This window comes from Sander lucioperca, chromosome 20, assembly GCF_008315115.2.
Source record: "Sander lucioperca isolate FBNREF2018 chromosome 20, SLUC_FBN_1.2, whole genome shotgun sequence".
NCBI lineage: Eukaryota > Metazoa > Chordata > Actinopteri > Perciformes > Percidae > Sander > Sander lucioperca.
In genome coordinates, this window is record NC_050192.1 from 28727438 (window position 1) to 28749163 (window position 21726).

General features: G+C 41.1%; 1 protein-coding gene across 3 annotated transcripts in view; it reads left to right on the plus strand.

Annotated features, from left to right (window-relative positions):
• The first annotated feature begins 4792 nt into the window (after positions 1–4792).
• Positions 4793–21726, plus strand: part of ipo8 (importin 8) — a 51949-nt gene continuing 35015 nt past the window's right edge. The window contains exons 1-6 of one of the 3 annotated variants that reach the window (XR_004896041.1): positions 4793–5235; positions 9329–9410; positions 11665–11821; positions 13562–13720; positions 14692–14848; positions 15115–15204. Coding sequence is in view for 2 of the 3 variants with exons in the window: in XM_031288188.2 (XP_031144048.1) it covers positions 5152–5235; positions 9329–9410; positions 11665–11821; positions 13562–13720; positions 14692–14848; positions 15115–15204 (729 nt within the window). In the remaining variant the exon portion in view is untranslated. The remainder of the gene's footprint in view (positions 5236–9328; positions 9411–11664; positions 11822–13561; positions 13721–14691; positions 14849–15114; positions 15205–21726) is intronic. The other 2 variants (XM_031288188.2, XM_031288189.2) reach the window with 2 other exon arrangements.

Sequence of the window (21726 nt, forward strand, 5' to 3'; positions counted from 1 at the left end):
GAGAGACATACAGACATATAAACAATGAATAACACTGCATATGTATACACCCCTGCATGCAGGGCTCCAGACTAACTTTTTTCACTAGGAGCACAGTGGCCCCCAACTGAAAATTTTCTCTCGTCGCCCTGGACCTCGCCGCCGTCGTGCCGAATACAAAGAGGACGAGGAACAACAACTGGACGACGACGACGACGAATGAGACCAACGTGACCGAGACGAAGACGAACAACACGACCAACACGACCAAGACGAACAGCAACAACAAGACCCGGCCAGACGCGCCACCGCTCCGCAGAGCCCAGGACCCACAGAGTACGCGGCTACACGCGTCCGCGATATACTCTCCGCGTCCGCGATATACTCTCCGCGTTCGCGATATACTCTCCGCGTTCGAGCTGTTTGTCACGCGGCACATAGAAGAGATCTTTGTGACCGCCACGAACATCGAGGGCCTAAGGAAGTGCGGCAATTCCTGGAAACCGATGGACGCCACGGACCAGCACGGCTACCTCGGGCTGCTGCTCCTCGCCGGCATGTACAGGTCCCGAAACGAGGCCCTGGAGAGCCTGTGGCACAAGGAGAGCAGCAGGGCCATTTTCCGCGCCACGATGCTGCTCAAGCGGTTCCACGCGTTCTCGCGACTGCTGCGATTCGACGACCGCGAGACGAGAGCCGCCAGACGAGCCACGGACAAACTCGCCGCCATACGAGACGTGTGGGACTCCTGGGCGCAGCGGCTGCCTCGCCTCTACAACCCGGGCCACGACGTGACTGTGGACGAGCAGCTGGTTCCCTTTCGCTGTGTGTGTGTGTGTGTGTGTGTGTGTGTGTGTGTGTGTGTGTGTGTGTGTGTGTGTGTGTGTGTGTGTGTGTGTGTGCGTGTGTGCGTGTGTGTGTGTTTTTGTCATTTTTGTGTCATCTTCACTCTTTTCCCATTCTCGTCGTCCACCCAAGGTCGATGATCCTTCCGTCAGTACATGCCCAGCAAGCCCGCCAGGTACGGACTCAAGTCCTGGGTGGCCTGCGACGCCGCGTCCAGCTATGCATGGAACATGCAGATGTACACGGGCAAGTCGGCGAGCGGCGAGCCCGAGAGGAATCTGGGCGCGCGGGTGGTGCTGGACGTGACCAAGGGCCTGCAGGGTCCGCGCAACGTGACGTGCGACAACTTTTTCACCTCCTACGAGCTGGCCCGGCCCCTCGCCGTGTTCCACAACATCCTTGACGTGTCCGCCTACAACGCCTTTGTGCTCTGGCGAGAGCTCAGGCCCCAATGGATGCGCGGCAAGCTCTACAGGAGGCGCGTGTTCCTGGAACAGCTGGGCAGGGCGCTCGTGACTCCGCTCATCAAGACACGCTCGCGTCTCCCGAGCAGGGCCGCGGCCGCTCGCGAGCACAGAGAGGTTGACAACGATGCGGAACCGACCGCGCCCAGAGTGGCCAGCAGGAGGAAGAGGTGTCAGCTCTGTCCAAAGACAAAGGACCGCAAGACATACACCGTGTGCGGGGCCTGCAAGAGATACATCTGCGGGAGATGCACGCAGCTCTACTGCACGGAATGTGTGCGCGGACTGTAGCCTCTTGGCTCGGACGGCGCCGGTTTGGGCTTGGGCTTTGCTCTGCACAACAACGAGCAGATGAACACTATTGAGATGTGAACAGGTGTAACAAAGTAACATGAACAACACTGTTGAAAATCTTTTGAATAAAAACCCTTTGGCATGTGTCTGCTGTGTGAGATGTGAGATGATGTTACACACACACACACACGCACACACACACACACACACACACACACACACACACACGAAAAGGGTCCCGGGGACCCGAAGCACAATGCCAGGGTAGTAGGACATTACATAAACTAAACAAGTCCCTGTGACACGAAGGACAACACAAGGGTTCAACCAATCACAATCGTCTTGGGGGTGCTAAGAACTGGACGGAGCAACGGTGTCTCTGCAAAATAGTCTCATGAAGGAACTTGTTTTGGTGGAACATGTGTACCTTCAAAAGTAGTTTTAGTCGTGCAACAGAAATCTCAGATTGGACAGATAGTCTAGCTAGCTGTCTGGATTTACCCTGCAGAGATCTGAGGAGCAGTTAACTGGATATCTGCCCTAAATGAGTGAAATCCAGCGAAACCTCGGAGCTCGTGGTCAGTCTACCTCGGATGGTTTAGACATTATGGCTGATAATCTAAATCCTTATAGAGAAAATTAATGGGATTTTCACTTCCGGAACCACACTGTTGAGCTCTACAGCACGGGGTCTCTCTCTCTCTCTCTCTCTCTCTCTCTCTCTCTCTCTCTCCTCTAGCACCGGGGGCATCAAGCAATCACCTGACCCAGCCGCCAAGCTTTAATGCAAATGATGATGTGACCAATATGAAAATGAGTGTATGATGTCATCTGATGGCTTTTACCGGCTTTTGGAGCTAGTGCTAGCTACTTTAAAGGACAATACCGGCGTAAAATGAAAGTGTTAATAACACGTGTACCGAGTCGAACGTTCTCTGGGATCTGTTTTCATGCTAATCAAATGCGTCTCTAGCTTTTAACAAGCTACCGTAAAACAGGTGGTTAGCTGCTAATGCTAGCTTTCAGGGCACTTGGTAAATCACTATTTTATACCACTAACAAGGCTCAAAATAGCACCACACTTAAACGGTAGCATAATGAGGATCCCTACATGCAAACCGAAGCATTGATAACTTTGTAAGTGTATAGACAGTTTATTAAAAAGATAGATTATAAAGATAGATAAATATATGTAGCGTTCATGTTTACATTCGGCCGCCATCTTGGAAAACAGTCATGAGCAGTCGAACCACGAATGCCATGCAACCAGTAACCAATAACATAGCTCAAACACAGCGCTCGTGATTCGACTACGTGAGGACTAATAAAATAAAAGTCCCCTGAAATAAATAAATGTGTAGGCTACTTATGAAATTAAAGTCCCCTGAAATAAATAAATAATTTGAAAAACAGGCTTTTTAAAATAAAAAATCTATTTATTTATTGGACTATATTATCCAGTTTATGTATGTATATTTACATTGATTTATTTATTTATTGCCTCTTTTATTTATTTCAGGGTGTATTTTTTTTATTTTATTTTATTAGTTTATTTCTGGGACAATACATATGTTACATCTAAAGTGCAACCGATGAAAAGTATGTGGGACTTCTAGCCGTTGGCTAATCTGTAGTCCTTGTCCCTGGTTCATAAGCATATTTTTAATTTATGTATTTATTATTTGATGTTGAATAAAATGAAATTCCGATTCCAAGATCGCTGCAGCAAAACAGTCGCAAAATTGCGTTCGCTAAACCCATCATACTCCATGTAAATAAACAGTAATTTTAGCATCATAAAATACACTTCATTCTACATCGACAGAAATAAAATATCTATATATAAAAAAAGCCATTTTGGGTCGTGTTTCCACTTTTACAACTATCACAACTCTAGTTTTGGTTGAAATAAACACATAGTTTATCGATTTACATGTTTATATGTTGGCTCTCTACACGCTAAAAGTATTGCTTTTTTAAATGGAGTCTGGTGGGTTTAGTGCTCGCGACTTCAGAGCTGTTTCTGGTTAAACAGAAAGGTCTTAAAGAGGTTTTAAAGGTCTATCTCTGAAGGGATCCTTTCCATAATGTCAGACACTTAGAATATTAATCTGAGCCTGTCAGTGGCAAAACGAGCACTTTTGTGAAGGTAAATACAAGCTGGACAATTGCCCTATTAACTTACATTGTAGCTTGTTTTGCCGCTGCCGACTGCAGCATTCTTGCTTCCAGGTTGAAAAAACAGTAGTTACCCTTTAATATGGATAGTAGCCTAGCAAACATGCAAATAAAATTATTGAGCACGGAATACATTTTTTTTTTGCTCAGACGGAATTATATTTTGCTTGTTTAGTCTATAATTTATCATCAAACTGTAATGTTTGTGCTTGCAAAATATATTTCTCTGTGCTCAAAATATACAATTGCTCGATCAGGAATGGGGCACAAATATAACGCCATAGCTCATCAATCTAAGGCAAGGATGCAAGAAGATCTAAAAAAAGGCTGGAGTCATACTTTTTTACTGAAAACGTGCCAACTGGAGCAACCAGTGCATCTTTTTGTATTCATAATTTTCTCATAGAAACAAGATTAGCGGATATGATATAATCCCTGAAACACACTCCAAAACTGAAGGTGGCGGCAATGCACGTTATACGCATAGGCTGTATATAACTATTGTATACTGTCTATGCCTCCAGGCCCTTTGCTTTGCTCTGCTATTAGCTGTTAGCTCTGCTATTAGCTGTTAGCTCCGTCGTTAGCTGTTAGCTTCGCCGTTAGCGTGTGAAGCTAACACCAAAACTCGTCAACTGCTCTGTGTAACCGAAGTCTTCTCCAACACTCTGTCATGCTTAGAAACGTAACTTAAAAACTTATATATGGATGAAATACATTTAGATTCAGATATAGACTGATTAAGTTGTTTTTATTTTTTTTAAGATCAATTTTTTATTGGTTTTATATTTTTAAAACATACAGAACAGACAAACACAATTGAACAAGAACAACCCTCTCCCACCCTCTACGCCAACCATTGGGCACATGGACAAAGGCGTTAGTCGTTATACGCCCGGGGGGGGCCCCCCCCCCCCAAAAAAAAACAAAAAAAAAACAAAACAAAAACAACGTATTCCTTGCTAGTTTCTGGCAACAACAGCGCCAGCACTCAGGGTGGCAGCAACAGTCCCAACGTACCGCTGACAGAGAAGAGGAGGAAGCCCGTAAATTGTCTGTTTACTTTGCTTTACGTCCACGGGTTGTTGCCGGTAAAACGGGGCAGGGCCATCGTTCTCTGTCAAGCTAGCCAGAGTTTTACAGAAAGAAAAGCAATTCTGCCTTCAGAATAAACGCACCACCGCTGTTTAAAAGACATTTGGAGTCTTCCGCTGATGAGCCATTTATTTTGAATGTATAGTGACCGGGACTTGTATATGTAACTCGGAGGTTTGACCCTGTTTTGGCCACAGTGAACGCTTAACGTTAGCTTAAATATAAGGCAGAAAGGTAAGCTAACTACATGTATGTGATACTAACAACACAGAAGGAACCGTGGAATTGAACACATATGGATCCTAACCGCATAATCCAGGCTCTGAAAGGGACTATCGACCCCAATTTGAGGATAGCGGCGGAGAATGAACTCAATCAGGTGGGTGAGCTAAAGTAGTCGGTTGGTTTTTGTTTTGTTTTTTCAGAGGGACATTGCATTAGAGAGCGGACCGTTGTGGCAAGGAAATGATGCCAGTGTTTGGAGGATGGAAGGCCGTGTTTTGGTGATTGAGCTCGGCTTTGGCCTGGTGATTCTTTAACCCTGCATTAAGGGGGGTTATATCAGGCCTGGAATAACTGTTCCCCACCACAGACTGTAGTTCTCCCTACACACACGACTGTTGTCGACGAACAATAGGAGTCAGATCTGACAGCCATCACCAACCATCAGGAGCTATGGTGGCTATCCAAACTTTCTCACGTCAACACTGGAGTTCACACAAACACTTTAATAGAGCCCTGCTGCTGAATTATGTATCCAGACAATATCTATCTATCTATCTGTCTATCTATCTATCTATCTATGCTTTGATTCGATTCTTTCATGATACATGGGTGCCGATTTGATTTCTATTGCGATTTTCATTTCTTTAACAAAAACTAAAGTTGAATAATACACTTCTAGAGACAATATATCATGAGACATTTCTAAAAACTAATTGTTTTTCTAAAAAGAATGCATATCAGAAGTCAGTCAGTCTGACATTTATTTCATTTGTAAAGAAGTAATATGGATTTTCAGCATTTTCTGCTTTTGCTCTGTTTTGCTGGAACAGATGATGTAGTCGCCATCTGCTGTAGCCTACATTTACTTTTGAACACATTACTCAGGTACTCAAATCACTTCATTGGCTCCCGGTACAATACAGAATCACTTTCAAAATCCTGCTTATAGTCTGTAAAGCAACTGAATGGTTTATCGCCTCAGTATATGTCTGACTTGCTCACTGATCACAACCCCATCAGGCCTCTCAGGTCATCAGGCAGAGGCCTTCTACTGTAGCTGTACAAAGAATTAGATCCAAGTCAGGTGAGGGGGCCTTCAGTTACTGTGGTCTCTGGAACAAGCTGCCTGATGATCTGAGGGCCATCACTACTGTGTCCACATTCAAAACCTTATTTTCTCAGGCATTTGTTTAGTGTGTGTGTGTGTGTGTGTGTGTGTGTGGTCTTGTTGTGTATTCTTATTTCTATTTCTCATGCTTTGTTCTAAATGTAAAGCGCTTTGGGTTTACGTGTAATAAAATTGACATTGACATCTGTTGTTAATACTGTTGGTAGAGTGAAGGGTGTTACAACGTGGCGACTGCAGTGCACACAGAGACTAGAGTGTCACGCACATCTTTTTGTTTCCTTAGCCTAATCGCACAATTATTGCGCTTATGTAATCGCACAGAGTGACATCGCGATTGGGATTAAATACCTAATTGATTTGTTTTTCTGGCATGGCAGCAATATGGTTCTGTAAGTTTGACATCTGTAAACAATCCAAATGTAATGCCATCTCCCTTTCAAATAAGAGGTTAGAGATTAGGTTGACCTACTGCAGCCAGATTGCTTGGCCTGTGGTATTGCTGCTTGCTGCTTTCTCCATTGTACTCAGAAATAACTTACAGAAGGACCCCAAAGCAACCCAACTGTATACTACTGACTGTGTACTTCTACTTCAGAGGAAAACATTATACTGCTACAATTTTCAATTTCAGTTTGCTTTATTGCCATGACAAAACCAATACATCTGGGTTGCGAAAGCATAAGAACAAACATACATATAAACAACAACAAGGAGTAAATACATCTGATATAATAATACAAGTAAACAGGATAATTATGACATCATTGCAGATAATTAACACATTCTGTGAATGCTCCTCAAAGGGTATGTTGAAACAATATTTACAAAAAAAGAGAAAAAAACACAAAATAATAATAATAATTATAATATAATTCTCCACTTATTTAGCCTTATATTGTGGCAGGAGAAGACAGATTTAGCTGCTAGCCATGCCATGCTTTTATCTTCCCCTAATAAAAAAGGAAGCTTTTTGTCCTCTGTAGGTAGTGAAGCCTGGTATGTGTTTTTTTAATTATTGAAAATATTTGATTCTTAAGTCTTCATATTTGGGACAAGTACATAAGAAATGCAATTCTGTTTGGATGTCCTGGTGGCAGTGTGTACAGACACGTTCCTCTCTTGGTCTCCACACTTTTAAATGGCAACCTCTTTCTTCTTCTACTACATTTACCTGACAGAGAAACGTTAGTGGTTACATTGCAGATTCAGATTTTATTCACAAAATATCACAATTAAAATATGATGCAATTATTATTCATTATATTGGAGTTGAAAGTTTGAACAGACGTTAATAAGTACATTGTGCTGATAAAATGCCTCTCTTTCACTTGAAGTAAACATTTGAATGACTTTTACTGTGTGGTATCAATAGTTTTAGCCCAGTATTAATAGTTTTACTTTGGAAAAAATGTTTTAAGTTCCTCTTTTACCAGTGCCAATACCAACATCGACAACTAGGGAGGCCAATTTAGATTTTTTTGTTTGTTTTCTGACCGATAGCCGACTGATAGCCAACTCTCGTGCATTAACTGCTAACTGTTAACCGAGAAGCAGGTGACAAAGTCCCACTTCACCTGTCCGGGAGGCTCGGACATACTGTCCATGGACAGCTGCAGAGTTGTACCGGTCGCACAGCCACGATGTTCCGTGCATGTCGTGGACACATGCCGACACTTTCCTGGAACCGCTTGTGCGACCGACACAAGTCCACAGCGCAGTGTTGCCAACTCTTTTCCAATTAAAGTAGCTAGCACTAGCTCCAAAAGTCGTTAGGTGACGTGACACACTCATTTGCATATCTGCGAGTGACGTCATCGCGTATCAGTTGCATTAAGCTTAGTGGTTGTGTTGGCTGAGTAGAGGGACAAAGACCCCGTGCTGTTGGCAGAAGAGCCATGGCCCGTGGACTGTGCTGCTCTGAGCACCATGCTGTGTGTCTGCCTGGCATAGCCAGTGAGACATGAACACGTAGGGAGGGGGCCCTGCATCACCCTGAAGGTAGTCTATATCCAGGAAGTTCCACTTGCGGGATAGCTCCGGTCAAAGGAATACGCCACCGTTTGTTGAAATAGGGTTATTCACTGTCTCCTCTATATTTATATAGGTAAGACAATGCATTCTCTGAGACAAAAATGCGTTTGCTCACCTATATAAATATAGAGGAGACGGTGAATAACCCTTTCAACAAACGGTGGCGTATTCCTTTAAAGAAATGCCAATAAACCAGAGCCCGTTGTTCTCCCATCCAGGAATGCTGTGTGGACTAGCCAGACCCTCCTCCACAGCGCTGTGGAGGAGGGTCTGGCACAGCGAGACTACCCTGAAGGGGTTCAATTCATAATAATGACAGGCATTATTCATACATATTTGATCAGATATTGCGGAAGTTTCTGTTGTGAAGAAATAAAGAACTCCCTGAGTAACGTTAATGGTGTGAAATATTCCAAAAACTCCATAACGTTAAGTTACGTTATACTCAAGTATCTCTCTGACCTCATGTCAGCTAACGCTAAAAAATGTACTGGTTAAATAATGGACCGCAACAGTGATCCATCATGTAACGGAGAGGGAATGTATTTATGTCTGTGTTTGCTTTTGAATTAATCAGAAGGGACACAAATCTGGCAGATTTAGCTAACGCTAATTAGCTGAAATGAGATCTGACTCTGAGACCCAACTAATCGAGGATAAAAATCTGTTGGCAACTATTTTTTATAATCAATTCATTGTTGTTGCGTTCATAAAAATACCACAGGTGCAATTATTATCTCTTTGTCTGAAAGTGCTCTCAGTGGGAAAGACATTACCTTAGTGGAGAAAGATGTATATTGAAAAAAATTATATAATTGTGCTAATTCTGGTGTCTAGACAGCAGATTCTCTGATTTGACATTTACATGAATGCAAATTATACATTTATTATAAAAAAAAAAAAAAGCAGTGTGACTGATGTTTTCTCTTTAGGTCCTTAACACAGGTTACTATGTTGTGCACACGAGGTAATCGATGGAAATTTGTATTTTTGTCACATCATGCACACACAAATGGAAAATAAACTGTTAATAAACTGTCCATCTGTCCTCTGCTGGTTGTTTGATGCTGAGTCTGCTGTGTTTCAGTCGTACAAGATCATCAACTTCGCTCCGACGCTGCTTCAGATCATTGTGTCGGAGCAGGTGGAGTTCCCTGTTCGTCAGGCAGGTAGGACTCTCAACTGTTGCTTTGCTCACTGCGGACATTTTTTTTTTTTTTGGTGTAATGTACAGGTGTAACGATACATCAATCTGGATCGACGTATTGATCCAATCCTCAGCTATCCAATATCGTCCATACAAAGTGAAAATATCGATACATATCGTCATCTTTAAAGGGTAACTACCGTTTTTTTGTCCAGTATTAAGCGAGATCGCTGCAGTCTGCAGTGGCGAAACAAGCTACTATGTAAGTTAATAGGACAATTGTCCAGCTTGTATTTACCTTCACAAAAGTGCTCGTTTTTCCATTGACAACTCAGATTAATATTAAGTGTCTGACAACATTATGGAAAGGATTTCTAAGGAGGTCGACCTTTCTGTTAAAGAGTAAGATCCTTTTTTTTAAACATAAAAACATCTGCGAAATTACGTTTGCTAAACCCACCAGACTCCATGTAAATAAACAGTAATTTTAGCATCGTAAAATACACTTCATTCAAAGTCGACAGAAGCAAAATTAAACTATGAAAAGCCGTTTTGGGTCGTCTTTCCACTTTTCCAACCATCACAACTCTAATTTTGATTGAAATAAACACATAGTTTACAGATTTACATGTGAAAATATGTTGGCTCTATACACGCTAAAAGTATTGTCTTTTTTAAATGGAGTCTGGTGGGTTTAGTGCTAGCGACCTCAGAGCTGTTTCTGGTTAAACAGAAAGGTCTCAGAGGTTTTAAAGGTCTATCTCTGAAGGGATCCTTTCTATAATGTTGTCAGACACTTAGAATATTAATCTGAGTCTGTCAGCGGCAAAACAAGCACTTTTGTGAAGGTAAACACAAGTCCTATTGTCCTATTAACTTACATTGTAGCTTGTTTCTCCACTGCCGACTGCAGCGATCTCTCTTAATACTGGACCAATGTCAAAGATTGTTGTTCCCATCAGTCACTTAGACACAAAAACATAGGAACATAGGGACAAGGTTGAAAAAAAACAGTAGTTACAAAAATATGCGCCTTTTATTTTGAAATTCACACTTTGTATTTATTCTTTTTATTAAAAAGAGTAGTTTGTTTTTTAAGTTAAATGTCCTGAAGAGCCTAGCAATGAAAATGTCAAATCATATGTTAGTTTTTTTTTTAAAATGTATATTAATATGTAACTGATTGTGTTAAGTGGGCTTATGTATCTCGTATTGGTCGCAGGCCCCCTGAATTAGAAAGATCAAAATCTTATCATGGCAGACTTTGAGATATCAGTAAATATTGTATGTTGTCCAAAGAATTAATATAATACCGTACATGATAAAACGTGTGATTTACCCCCCTAGTATAATGTCTGAAACATTGTTCTGTAGTTATGAAGATAATACTGACATAGCTTTGGCCAAAGTAAATTACACTATGTAATATTAATTTTGAGTAATGTTTACAAAGAAATCACTCCTTGGTCCTGTTCAGGAGGAAAGTTATTTATCAAGCTCATTCTTGTCTTGTGTGGTCAGTTTGAAGGTTTTCTGGCATTCATACATTTTATGAATGTCAACAAACCGAGGGAAATTATATCAAGATTACACCTCAGTGTAAATCCCAGAAGAATTTTATAGAAGGGGTCTAGCTCACACAAAAGTAATGCTGACACAGATTCAAAGCTTTAGTTTAGTTTTTATTGCTATATCAGTCTGTATAGTTGAATATCAAAAAATGCAAAATACAAAATTCAGCACTCAGGTTGTAGACTTTATGTACTTTCTTGCTTGACGGTATCAATGAGTATGTTTCCATATTCCGAGTATTCTGAAAAAGAATAAGCTGTTTACATGGCTAATGAAAGTGAATATTCCCATTTACATGCAGCCGTGCAAAATATGATTTTTTTGAATATTGTCATATTCGGAATAGTAGTGGAATATTAGTGTGCATGGAAACATACTCAGTCAAGTGTGTTTAAAATATATGAGGTGTGTTTCATGCCATGCATGTATTTTCATGCATTGATGACATCATTTGCTGTCGCCTCATTTAAGTGTGTGTGTGTGTGTGTGTGTGTGTGTGTGTGTGTGTGTAACATGTCACCCAAGTGCAACAGTGTGGCTCCTTGATGTGTGTGATGTGTTTTTAACAACAATGGAGCATGTTGACGATAACAGAAATATAAAATATCACCAGAATTATCTTTTGAATCCAGTCTCTGTGATTTGAAGATCAACTGGATAGATAAAGTTCAACATGATGTCTGTATGTGACTCCCTGTGTGTAGCGGCCATCTACTTGAAGAACATGGTGAGTCAGTACTGGCAGGACAGGGAGCCGTCTCTGGGCGAGGTGGTCTTTCCCTTCAACATCCACGAGAACGACCGGCAGCAGATCAGAGACCACATAGTGGAAGGCATCATCCGCTGTCCAGAGTCCATACGGTACATATACTGATTACACAAACTGTTTCCATCTCTAATTGCTGCAACTCTTGTTTTACTGTCCCTGTTTACACCTCCATATTTTAAAATGTAAAGGACAATTGACAAAGTTTTTCAACTTTCCTATATATTTTATGGACCCTGAAGGATATGCAGTAGGTTCGGTTCATATCACGGTTTGTCACGTTTTTCGGTTCAGTGTGGTACGTATTTGGTACAGAGGGGGGGGCATTGCCAATATCAACATGCTTTTCATTTATTTGCCATAACAAAATTCAGGCTATGAACATAAGGAACATAAACGTGTCTTCATTGTCAAATCTGTATTAAAAGAATAGGTTTTCTAATTAGTGCAATCAAAAAAATTGATTTTTATATAAAAAATGGCCACATAATAGACCAAGGCCATGAACATAAGCCACTGGCCTATTTAAACAATAGTAGCCTATAATATGTCGGTTCTTAATGGAAATATTAGATTTCCCACTTAAATTAAAGTGCAGTATTTGAAATTCAATGAAAGGAATATGGCTAGATTGTTTTGATCAAAAGGGAAAATTGCCACGGTGTTATTTAAATAACAAACCAAAAAAAAAAACACATTTAGTGCAACATAACCCAAACACACAGTGTACACTTTGAAACAACACTGCTCTGTTCATTCTATTTCATGTTCCCCTGCAAGCAAAATACCGTTAGGGATTCACTGTGTTACTCAAATGTCAGCAGATATTATAGTGAGTGGCTCAAGTACTGTTACTTTAATCAAATGCTGAAACCCTGTGTCCTCCACGACTGCATGGCTTTAACCTGCCCAATGCTTTAGTTCTGGATGGGATTGTCCCGTCTGAATCTGCATGGATAGGCTGTTTAAACGTGTAAGAAGGGGTTGCTCTGTCCTACCCCACTCTCTCCTCCTTGTCTGTCCTCCGTAAAAGCACCGTCATATTGGAAGTATTGCTGCTATCGTAGGCAACACGTGTTGCACAGTGCTCTTACACAGTCGCTGCTTTATCCATCACTTTTTTTCCGTCATTGTCAGCTATCACTAAATCCGAAATGCTCCCATACAGCAGACAGAGACTGACAGCTGCACTTTGTCCGTGCCAACTGCGGTTTCACTGCGGGGCTTTTTTTTGCCCCAATACCTTTTTTTTAATTTAAAGTTTTTTTTTCTGCACAATCTTTTTTGACTGAAATCGGTGAGGTTAAAGCTTTAGTGCGTAACTTTTTGATATTAATAAACGCCCGTTACATTCAAGCCATTGGCAAATGAGTTGCTACAAAGCTAATTAAGACTATCAGCTCCACACAACTCTCTCTGGATTTCTCAGTATGACTATGTTCTAAAGATTATGTTGTGCGCAGAAACTAGAGTGAAGATAATGACCTCTTCTGAAGAGTCCATCATGTTTTTTTTTAATCTTCCGTTTCCTCCTTGGCTACTAGCAACTGGATGGAGGAGGGGTGGGGGGGGTGTGCAATCATGGAAGGCTTGTATCATGTGGACATGCCGACAGTGTTGTTGTCATTACTTAGAATTCCTCATGGGGGAGACAGAAACTACGCACTATAGCTTTAAAATGAACCAAACAATACATACAGTGCATGCCCCGTACCGTGACTAGTGGACCAAACTGTCTTGAACCGTTCCATCCCTAGTATGCAGACACTGAATGAATAACCTTGCTTACTGACTGATACAATAAATGACTCTATATGTTTTTGTATTGTCCGTAGCGCCCAGCTGACCATGTGTCTGCGAGCCATCATCAAGCATGACTTCCCCGGCCGCTGGACCGCCATAGTGGACAAGATTGGCATGTACCTGCAGTCTCAGAACAGCGGCAGCTGGTACGGCAGCCTGCTGGCTCTCTACCAGCTGGTCAAAACATACGAGTGAGTAACCGGTTCAGGTTCCACTTCACTGTCTGAACATTACGACTACAGATTTACAATAAGGGTGGTTCAATGATAAACTTCATAAGGCTTATTACTAGACAAACACAAGACTGAGAGAATAACTCTGAACTCAGTATTTAAATCCCTGCAATGTTTCCACAAAAAGTGTTCAGACTGGTTGGTAGGCTCCCACTGTTATTTTCCACACACAGCAAAAAGAATCAATTCCGGGAAGCAAACCCTGAGTCAAATTAGGGATAGACCGATTATCGGCCCTGGCCAATTATGGGCATGTTGTTTGCAGATTATCTGTATCAGCGTTTTATGTGCCTGATAACCGATCAAGTTGATGAATTAAAAAGTGTTCTACTTTGGCTCGGCTACAGCTCTGTGTCTGTCCCTCTACTATGGTTCACGCACGCACGCACGCACACACACACACACACACACACACACACACACACACACACACACACACACACACACACACACGCACACACAACACTATCTGACTATAATTGCTTAAAGCATTTTAACTATGTTTTCTGTTTGTAACATTCCAAAATCTTAATTTTGACTTAAAGATTTTCATTTTCTCTGTAAATGCATATCCGTTCTAAATATAGGATATCATTTTTATTAACTACTAATAAACAATATCGGTATCGTCCTTGAAAAGCCAGTATCGGTTGATCCCTAGTACACATCAAGCCTCAAACTCCACATACAAACATCCTTGTAATTAGGAGGACCGGTCACATTTACCTGCATAAACACCATTGCAGGATTGCACAAAACCAACTCCTGAGTGTTTTGCATGTGAGCCGGTGTAAACTATGACTACGCCTGAAATACTGTGGTATTTTTATTTCTGCCTGATTGCCAAACTTAGTATGTAGTTGAGAGGGGGTGTGTTTTTGTGATATTCCATTTCTAACCCGGCTTCATGGGTATGTGTTGTGCTTCAGGTACAGGAAGGCAGATGAGAGGGAGCCGTTGCTGGCAGCCATGCAGATCTTCATGCCCAAGATTCAGCAGCTCATCAGCCAGCTGCTGCCCGACGCCACCATCTTCTCTGTCCTCATCCAGAAACAGATCCTCAAGATCTTCCACGCTCTCGTACAGGTGTGTGTGTGTGTGTGTGTGTGTGTGTGTGTGTGTGTGTCTGTGTCTGTGTGTTAAAAAGCCAGTGACCACAGGATTCAGAAATTTTAAAACAACAACTTTGTCAGACCGACGCATGTCAGCTTGTTGCCTTCATCTGGGACATAAGAAATACCCTGCAGATAACTTGTATTAATAAATATATAACGTATACGAAAATGTACTACGGAAGTGACTGTGATGATGATGAGGATGGTGACAGCTTTGAACTTATCGTTGTCCTGCAGTACTCGCTGCCTCTCCAGCTGATCAACAACACAGTGATGACTCAGTGGATGGAAATCCTCAGAGCTATAATGGACCGAGACGTCCCAGCTGTAAGAGACGCGCACACACACACACACACACACACACACACACACACACACACACACACACACACACACACACACACACACACACACACACACACACACACACACACACACACACACACACACTGATTTGCATGATTTTCTTGGACTTGTCAATTAATTACACTGACTTCCACAAATACATCAGATGAAATGTGCCACAATTAGTTCATACCTCATACAACAATTGAACCCTTAAACAAACCAGTAATAAAGGAATATCTGTACTGTATGGGTTCTGTGTGGAGGTGCTCTGATGAGGCTATATGCCTATGTTTCTATGTATGTAGCTAACAGAATAACCTAAAATATTCAGTGCCAAGTAACGCCACTCCACCACTACCATCACCCCTACATCTCCGCCGGACCACAGACAAATGTCTGTTTTGACGAGATACATCAGCTTTGTAAAATAACGAGAAGGTATTAAAAGTATTAATACCATACTGTAATAATGCTCTGTTACAAGTAAATGTCCTGCATTGAAAATGTTACTTACTGTAAGTAAAGGTATACAAGTATCATCAGGAAAATGTACTAAATTTGAATTTGAATTAAAAGAAATAACAGTAAAAGTACTCAATGCAGAACAATCCTCACATTTTAGAAACTGGAAACAGTTCTGTCAAGTGTTTAATGGTCTAATCATTTCAGCTGGACTTGTAGGCTGTTATATTCAGTGTCTCCCCCAGGTTGAGAATTTACTTGTGGTGGTGGGTGGCACAGGATGTGACGGCGCGGAGCATAATGGCTGGGTTTAGTAATAATGGATTCAGTTATAAACTAGTCAAACTAAGGTTAAAACAATGACTATATAACATTATCAGATAATTTAGAAAGAAAAAAATATTTACATATTAAACAAATTAGACTAAAAGATGATACAGATGAAAATATTGCGACACTATGCGGCATTTGACACAATTTTAAGATAGTTGTTATTAAGGCTGCACGATATGAGGAAAATATGCGATATGCCCTAACGTTGTTGAATATCGTGATAATATGATATAACTTGTGATAAATAAACAGATATTAAAATTTAGCCTACTCATTTCTGTATTTCTTCTGCTTTACAACAAATTGCTTGTTAAATTTTATACAAATGACAAAAAAGTGTAGCCATGTTGTGCTTTGTCAATTAAATCTGTTTTTTTTGTGCTAAATGTTAATGGTTCAGCAGATAAAATACCTGTAATACTGTACTATGATCCATACAGAAAGTTACATGTTTAAAAAAAAAAAAAAAAAAAAAGATTTAACCTTTATTTAACAAGGTAGGCCGTTGAGAACAGGTTCTCATTTACAACGGCAACCTGGCCAAGAAAAGCATAAGTGTACAAGACAACATATAGTTTCACAGTCAACATAGTACAAGAAAACAAAATAAAATAGGCTACAAAGGTACAGATTAAGTAGGCAGTTCAAGCCGGCACAAAGTGAGGTGTAAGTAAGTCGATGAATATGCGAAAGTGGTATGGTGATAACATAATATACATGAAATAGACAATCTACAACATTGCTGAGATGTAGTAAAGAGTCAGAATACAGTTAGTGCAAAATTAAATTGTGGGCAAGATAGTGATGTGGATCCAGTGATCAGTTATAACGCCGTATATAGAAATAGATAGTCTATATGAATGCTGAGAAGTAGTGAAGTCAATATACAGTTATTGCAAGATGTAGTCAAGTTAGTGATGTGGATCAGTAATAACACGGTAAACATGAACAGACAGTCTGTCAAAATGCTGAATATAGTAAAAAGGCAATATACAGTTAGTGCAAATATTTGTCTAGGTAGTGAGATAGAAACATGAATAACACAGTATACATGAAAAGACAGTCTATATGAATGTTAAATGCAGAGATGTAGTATGTATGTAGATGTGAAGTAGAGAGTCAATGTACAGTATGTGCAAAGTGTGGACTAGATAGTGATGTTGAACAAGCATAGCACAATATATATAAATAGACAAATATTTAAATTCTGAAATGTAGTGAAGAGTCAATATATAGTTAGTGCAGGTTGTGGTCTGAATAGCAAAGTAGGTGTAGAAATGAGTAGTAGATGTGCAAAAAAGAAAAAGATTGTGTGACAATAAGGTGTTGCAACAGTGGTGGGGAGAAATACAGTTTTGCATGCAAGTGCGAGGTGCGAAGTGCAAAAGCGCCTAAACAGATATATGCAAATGTGCAAAGGGGCTTGTGAACAATTAGCGATGCAGTGATCGGACAGGAGCTTGGTCAGACATGCTTTAAAGGTAGTTAGTGGGATAAGGGTTTTGAGCTTCAGGGTTTTTTGTAGTTCATTCCAGTCATTTGCAGCTGAGAACTGGAAGGAGTGGCGGCCAAAGGTGGTGTGTGCTTTTGGGGTGACCAAGGAGATGTAACTACTTGAGCGGAGGTGGGTAGGGCTATTGTGACCAGTGAGCTTAGGTATGGCGGGACTTTGCCAAGCACGGACTTGTAAATGAGTTGGTGCCAGTGAGTTAGGCGTCGAGTGTGTAGTGAGGGCCAGCCAACTAATGCATAGAGGCTGCAGTGGTGGGTGTTAAGAGGGGCTCTGATCACAAAACGTATGGAATTTGTAAAATTGTCATTTTCACCAAAGCGAATTTGGCAGCGTGATTGAAGGAGGCCCTGTTCCGGAGTAGAAAACCGATCCTGGTCTTAACTTTAGATTGAAGGTGGATTATGTGTTGCTGCAAGGTGAGGGAGCTGTCTAGCCAGACACCTAAGTATTTGTATACTGTCACATTTTCTAATTCCAGCCCATTGAGCGTGGTGATGCTGATCGGATGGGCAGGGGTAGGCAGTGATCGGTTGAAAAGCATGAACTTGGTTTTGCCGGAGTTTAGAAGTAATTGGAGGTTTCGGAAGGAGTGCTGAATAGCATAGAAGCTCTCCTGGAGGTTTGATAGCACATTATCTAATGAGGGGCCGGATGTGTACAGGATGGTGTCGTCTGCGTAGAGGTGGATTTGTGAGGGCCTGGCAGCAAGAGCCATGTCATTGATGTAAAGAGAGAAAAGTGTCGGCCCGAGAATCAAGCCTTGTCCAGACAACAGGCCCTCAGATTTAACACACTGGACCCTGTCAGAAAAGTAGTTACTGAACCAGTAATGTCATGGGAAAACCCAAGGTTATTGAGTCTGTCGATGAGAATATGATGGTTAACAGAGTCAAAGGCCTTGGACAGATCAATGTAGATGGCTCCACAGTAATGCTTTTTGTCAGTGGGGACCGTGATGTCGTTTATGACCTTGAGGGTGGCGGTGGTACAGCTGTGACCAGCACGGAAGCCAGATTGCATAGCGGAAAGGACACAGTGGGATTCGAGATGGTTGGTAATCTGTTTATTGACCAAGCTTTCGAAAACTTTTGAGAGACAGGGCAAGATAGACATGGGTCTTTAGCAGTTTGGGTCAAGGGTGTCTCCCCCTTTTGAAGAGAGGGATGACTGCGGCAGATTTCCAATCTCCAGGAATTTCTGAAGATGCGAGAGATTGGTGAAACAGGTTGGTAATGGGGGAAGCAATAATACTTGCAGATAATTTTAGGAAATAGAGGTCTAGATTGTCTAGCCCAGCTGATTTGTAAGGGTCCAGATTTTGCAACTCCCTCAGCACATCCGCAGTCAGGATTGGGGTGAAGGAGAAGCGTGGTGGGGGTGTGGATGTGTAGCTGCTTGTCTGTCCCTCTGCTATGGTTCCCCCCCACGCACGCACGCACGCACGCACGCACACACACACACACACACACACACAGCAGAGCTGAGGTGTGTGCGTTACTTCACGCAGCACATGTAACTGACTGGAAACAATACCAAGGATTATTTACTGCCACTGGCACAGATTAACTAATGCTACACTGGTTACTGTAAGTAGCCTACAATAAAACCTCCATGATTAAAAAGTCAATACTTATCAATACCCACCTACCTGTTCTACAGGCTTAAACATGTAGAAACTAATATTTCAGTCTGCTCTGTCTGCACTGTCCCCTCTTGTCCACCATGCTGTGCAAACACAGCTAACAAGCTAAAATCAAAGATGTCAGTTTGTAGTCTAACTGTTTATCTTAGTTTGCAACGAATCTTGAACTTTGGACAAACTCTTGTTTTTTTATTTATTTATTTATTTATTTATTTATTTATTTATTCGGGACAGTGCACATTAATGAACAATCTAACATTTCTGTACAGACTGTAAATGAGCCAGGTCATAGCATAAATGCTAATTTTCACCTGTAGTCCCGAGGCAGGAAAACGATAACATGCAAGATCATGCAACACAAAAGAATATAACAATATACAATATAAAACAAGAAACACATTAGCACACATTCAGACAGGTTACATTACATCAATAAAATGAGTCAAAATGATGACATAACTGGGAACTTGTAACTTGTAAACTTAACTGCTGTCTTAACGAACCATCCTCTCCGCTGGAGCAGTAAACCTATGGATGTATTATAAGACCAAAACAGATACATGCGGCTACTTATATGCACGTGAATGACGCCATCATCATGTCCGCGTTCTTCACTCTTGATGTTGCTGGTTGTATTCTTTTGCAACAGCATTGTCTTATTTCAAATGAGGCATACAGGACAGGTGCTAGCCTGCTTATCAGTCAATTCATCATTAAAGCTGCTGTTTTCCACAACTTTTTGCTTCAGGCTCTTTGACAGTGACATTTTTACCTGACAACAGGCCTTTCCTTCTGCAAGCATTATTCACCAATCAGGACACTGCACAACAACGTTTAATTAATCACAGACTTGAACCATCACTCCTCAGTGAACTGCCCTCTAATCTAAAATCATTTTCTAGTTAAGTAGCCTATCTAGTTATCATTATGGATTTTCCATGTTTTTTAGGAGTTTGCTTACACTAATACATGTAAAAAAATATATAGCATTAATTTAGTAATAAAGTGAAATATCAAACAAGAATATGCGTATTAGGTATAAATACATTTTATTTTCTTTATTTGAAAGTCCGGCCCCCGGAGTGTCTGCTTAAAATAATTCTGGCCCTTGGAAAAATGTAGTTGATGACCCCTGGTCTAGCTTTACTGCTAATGGCACAACATCCAGTGGCAGTGGCTAGCTGGGTTAGAACCATTTTCTGAAGCTTTATGGTAGGTGCGGCGTATACAGTATTTTCCTGCTTTTTTGTCCTTTGCCAATCACACCTATGATATTTCTTTCAGGGCCAGTAAAAATGTAGAAAACTCTGATCTACTGGCTCCAGGGGCCAGTGGGGATTTTTTTTTAATGTTGAGCCCTGCTTCAGCAAAGTGCTTATTGAAGTTTTCTAAGATCGTAAGCTTGTCGGTAGTGATAGTATTACCTGATTTCAAGGCAGTGGGCAGCTGGGAGGAGGTGTTCTTCTTCTCCATAGTTTTTACAGTGTCCCAGAACTTTTTTGAGTTGGTACTGCAAGAGCCAAATTTCAATTTGAAATAGCGAGGCTTAGCTACCCGAACTGCCTGAGTGTACCGGTTCCTGGCTTCTTAAAAGAGTTGCATATTATGGGGGTTGCTTGAAGCTAATGCGGTTCGCCACAGGATATTTTTATGTTGGTTGAGGGCGGTCAACTCTTGGGTGAACCAGGGGCTATATCTACTTTTGTTTCTGAACTCTTTTAAATGGGGCGTGCTTATTTAGGACAGAGAGGAAATCGGTTTTGAATGACATCCAGGCATCTTCCATTGTCGGAATGAGGTTAATGCTCTCCCAGGCTACAAGGTTCAGGTCAGTCAGAAATGCTTGTTCGCAGAAGTGTTTTATGTTATCATTAATCTCAACACTGTTCCCTTCTAACTCCTGTTAAATCATATAAGACTACGGCTATCTAAAGTGAATTCTTATTCATTTTGATGGTTAGATCATTGTTCATTTTTTGAAGTGTATTAATCTGTGATTTGGGGATCTTAAACACGCTGTTCTGTACTATACTATACATGTGTTCATGTTGCACTCATTTAGATCTCATCTGAGCAGTATTATGTCATTCAAACACCTCTGAGTTGTAGTTTAAAACTTTTACAGACAATTTAATAGAATTAAGGGTTTTATTTGGGCTCGAGTCCATAAATCCAGTTAATGGATACAGGCACAAAGAACTGAAGGCTCGGTTAGCAACCATTAGCTCCAGTTAGCTCCGGTTAGCCAGCTCGGGGTAACAACCAGACTCTGATAAATGACGTTCAGGGAGCTTTCACAGCGGCATGGCCGCGTTGTTTCTACGGTTTTATTAGTACAGTTAATCCCATTGCAAGACCACCAGCAATATGCTACTATGGCAAGCCATTTGAACATTTAATAGCTAGACTGGATATGTATTGCAGTTATCCATCATTCAACTCTTCCTAGTCAAAAAGAACAATTCAGATATCCACAACAACATTCTTCCTATCTATAATTGTCATTTCAGAATTCCACAACGTCATTCTTACTAGTACAAATGACATCACC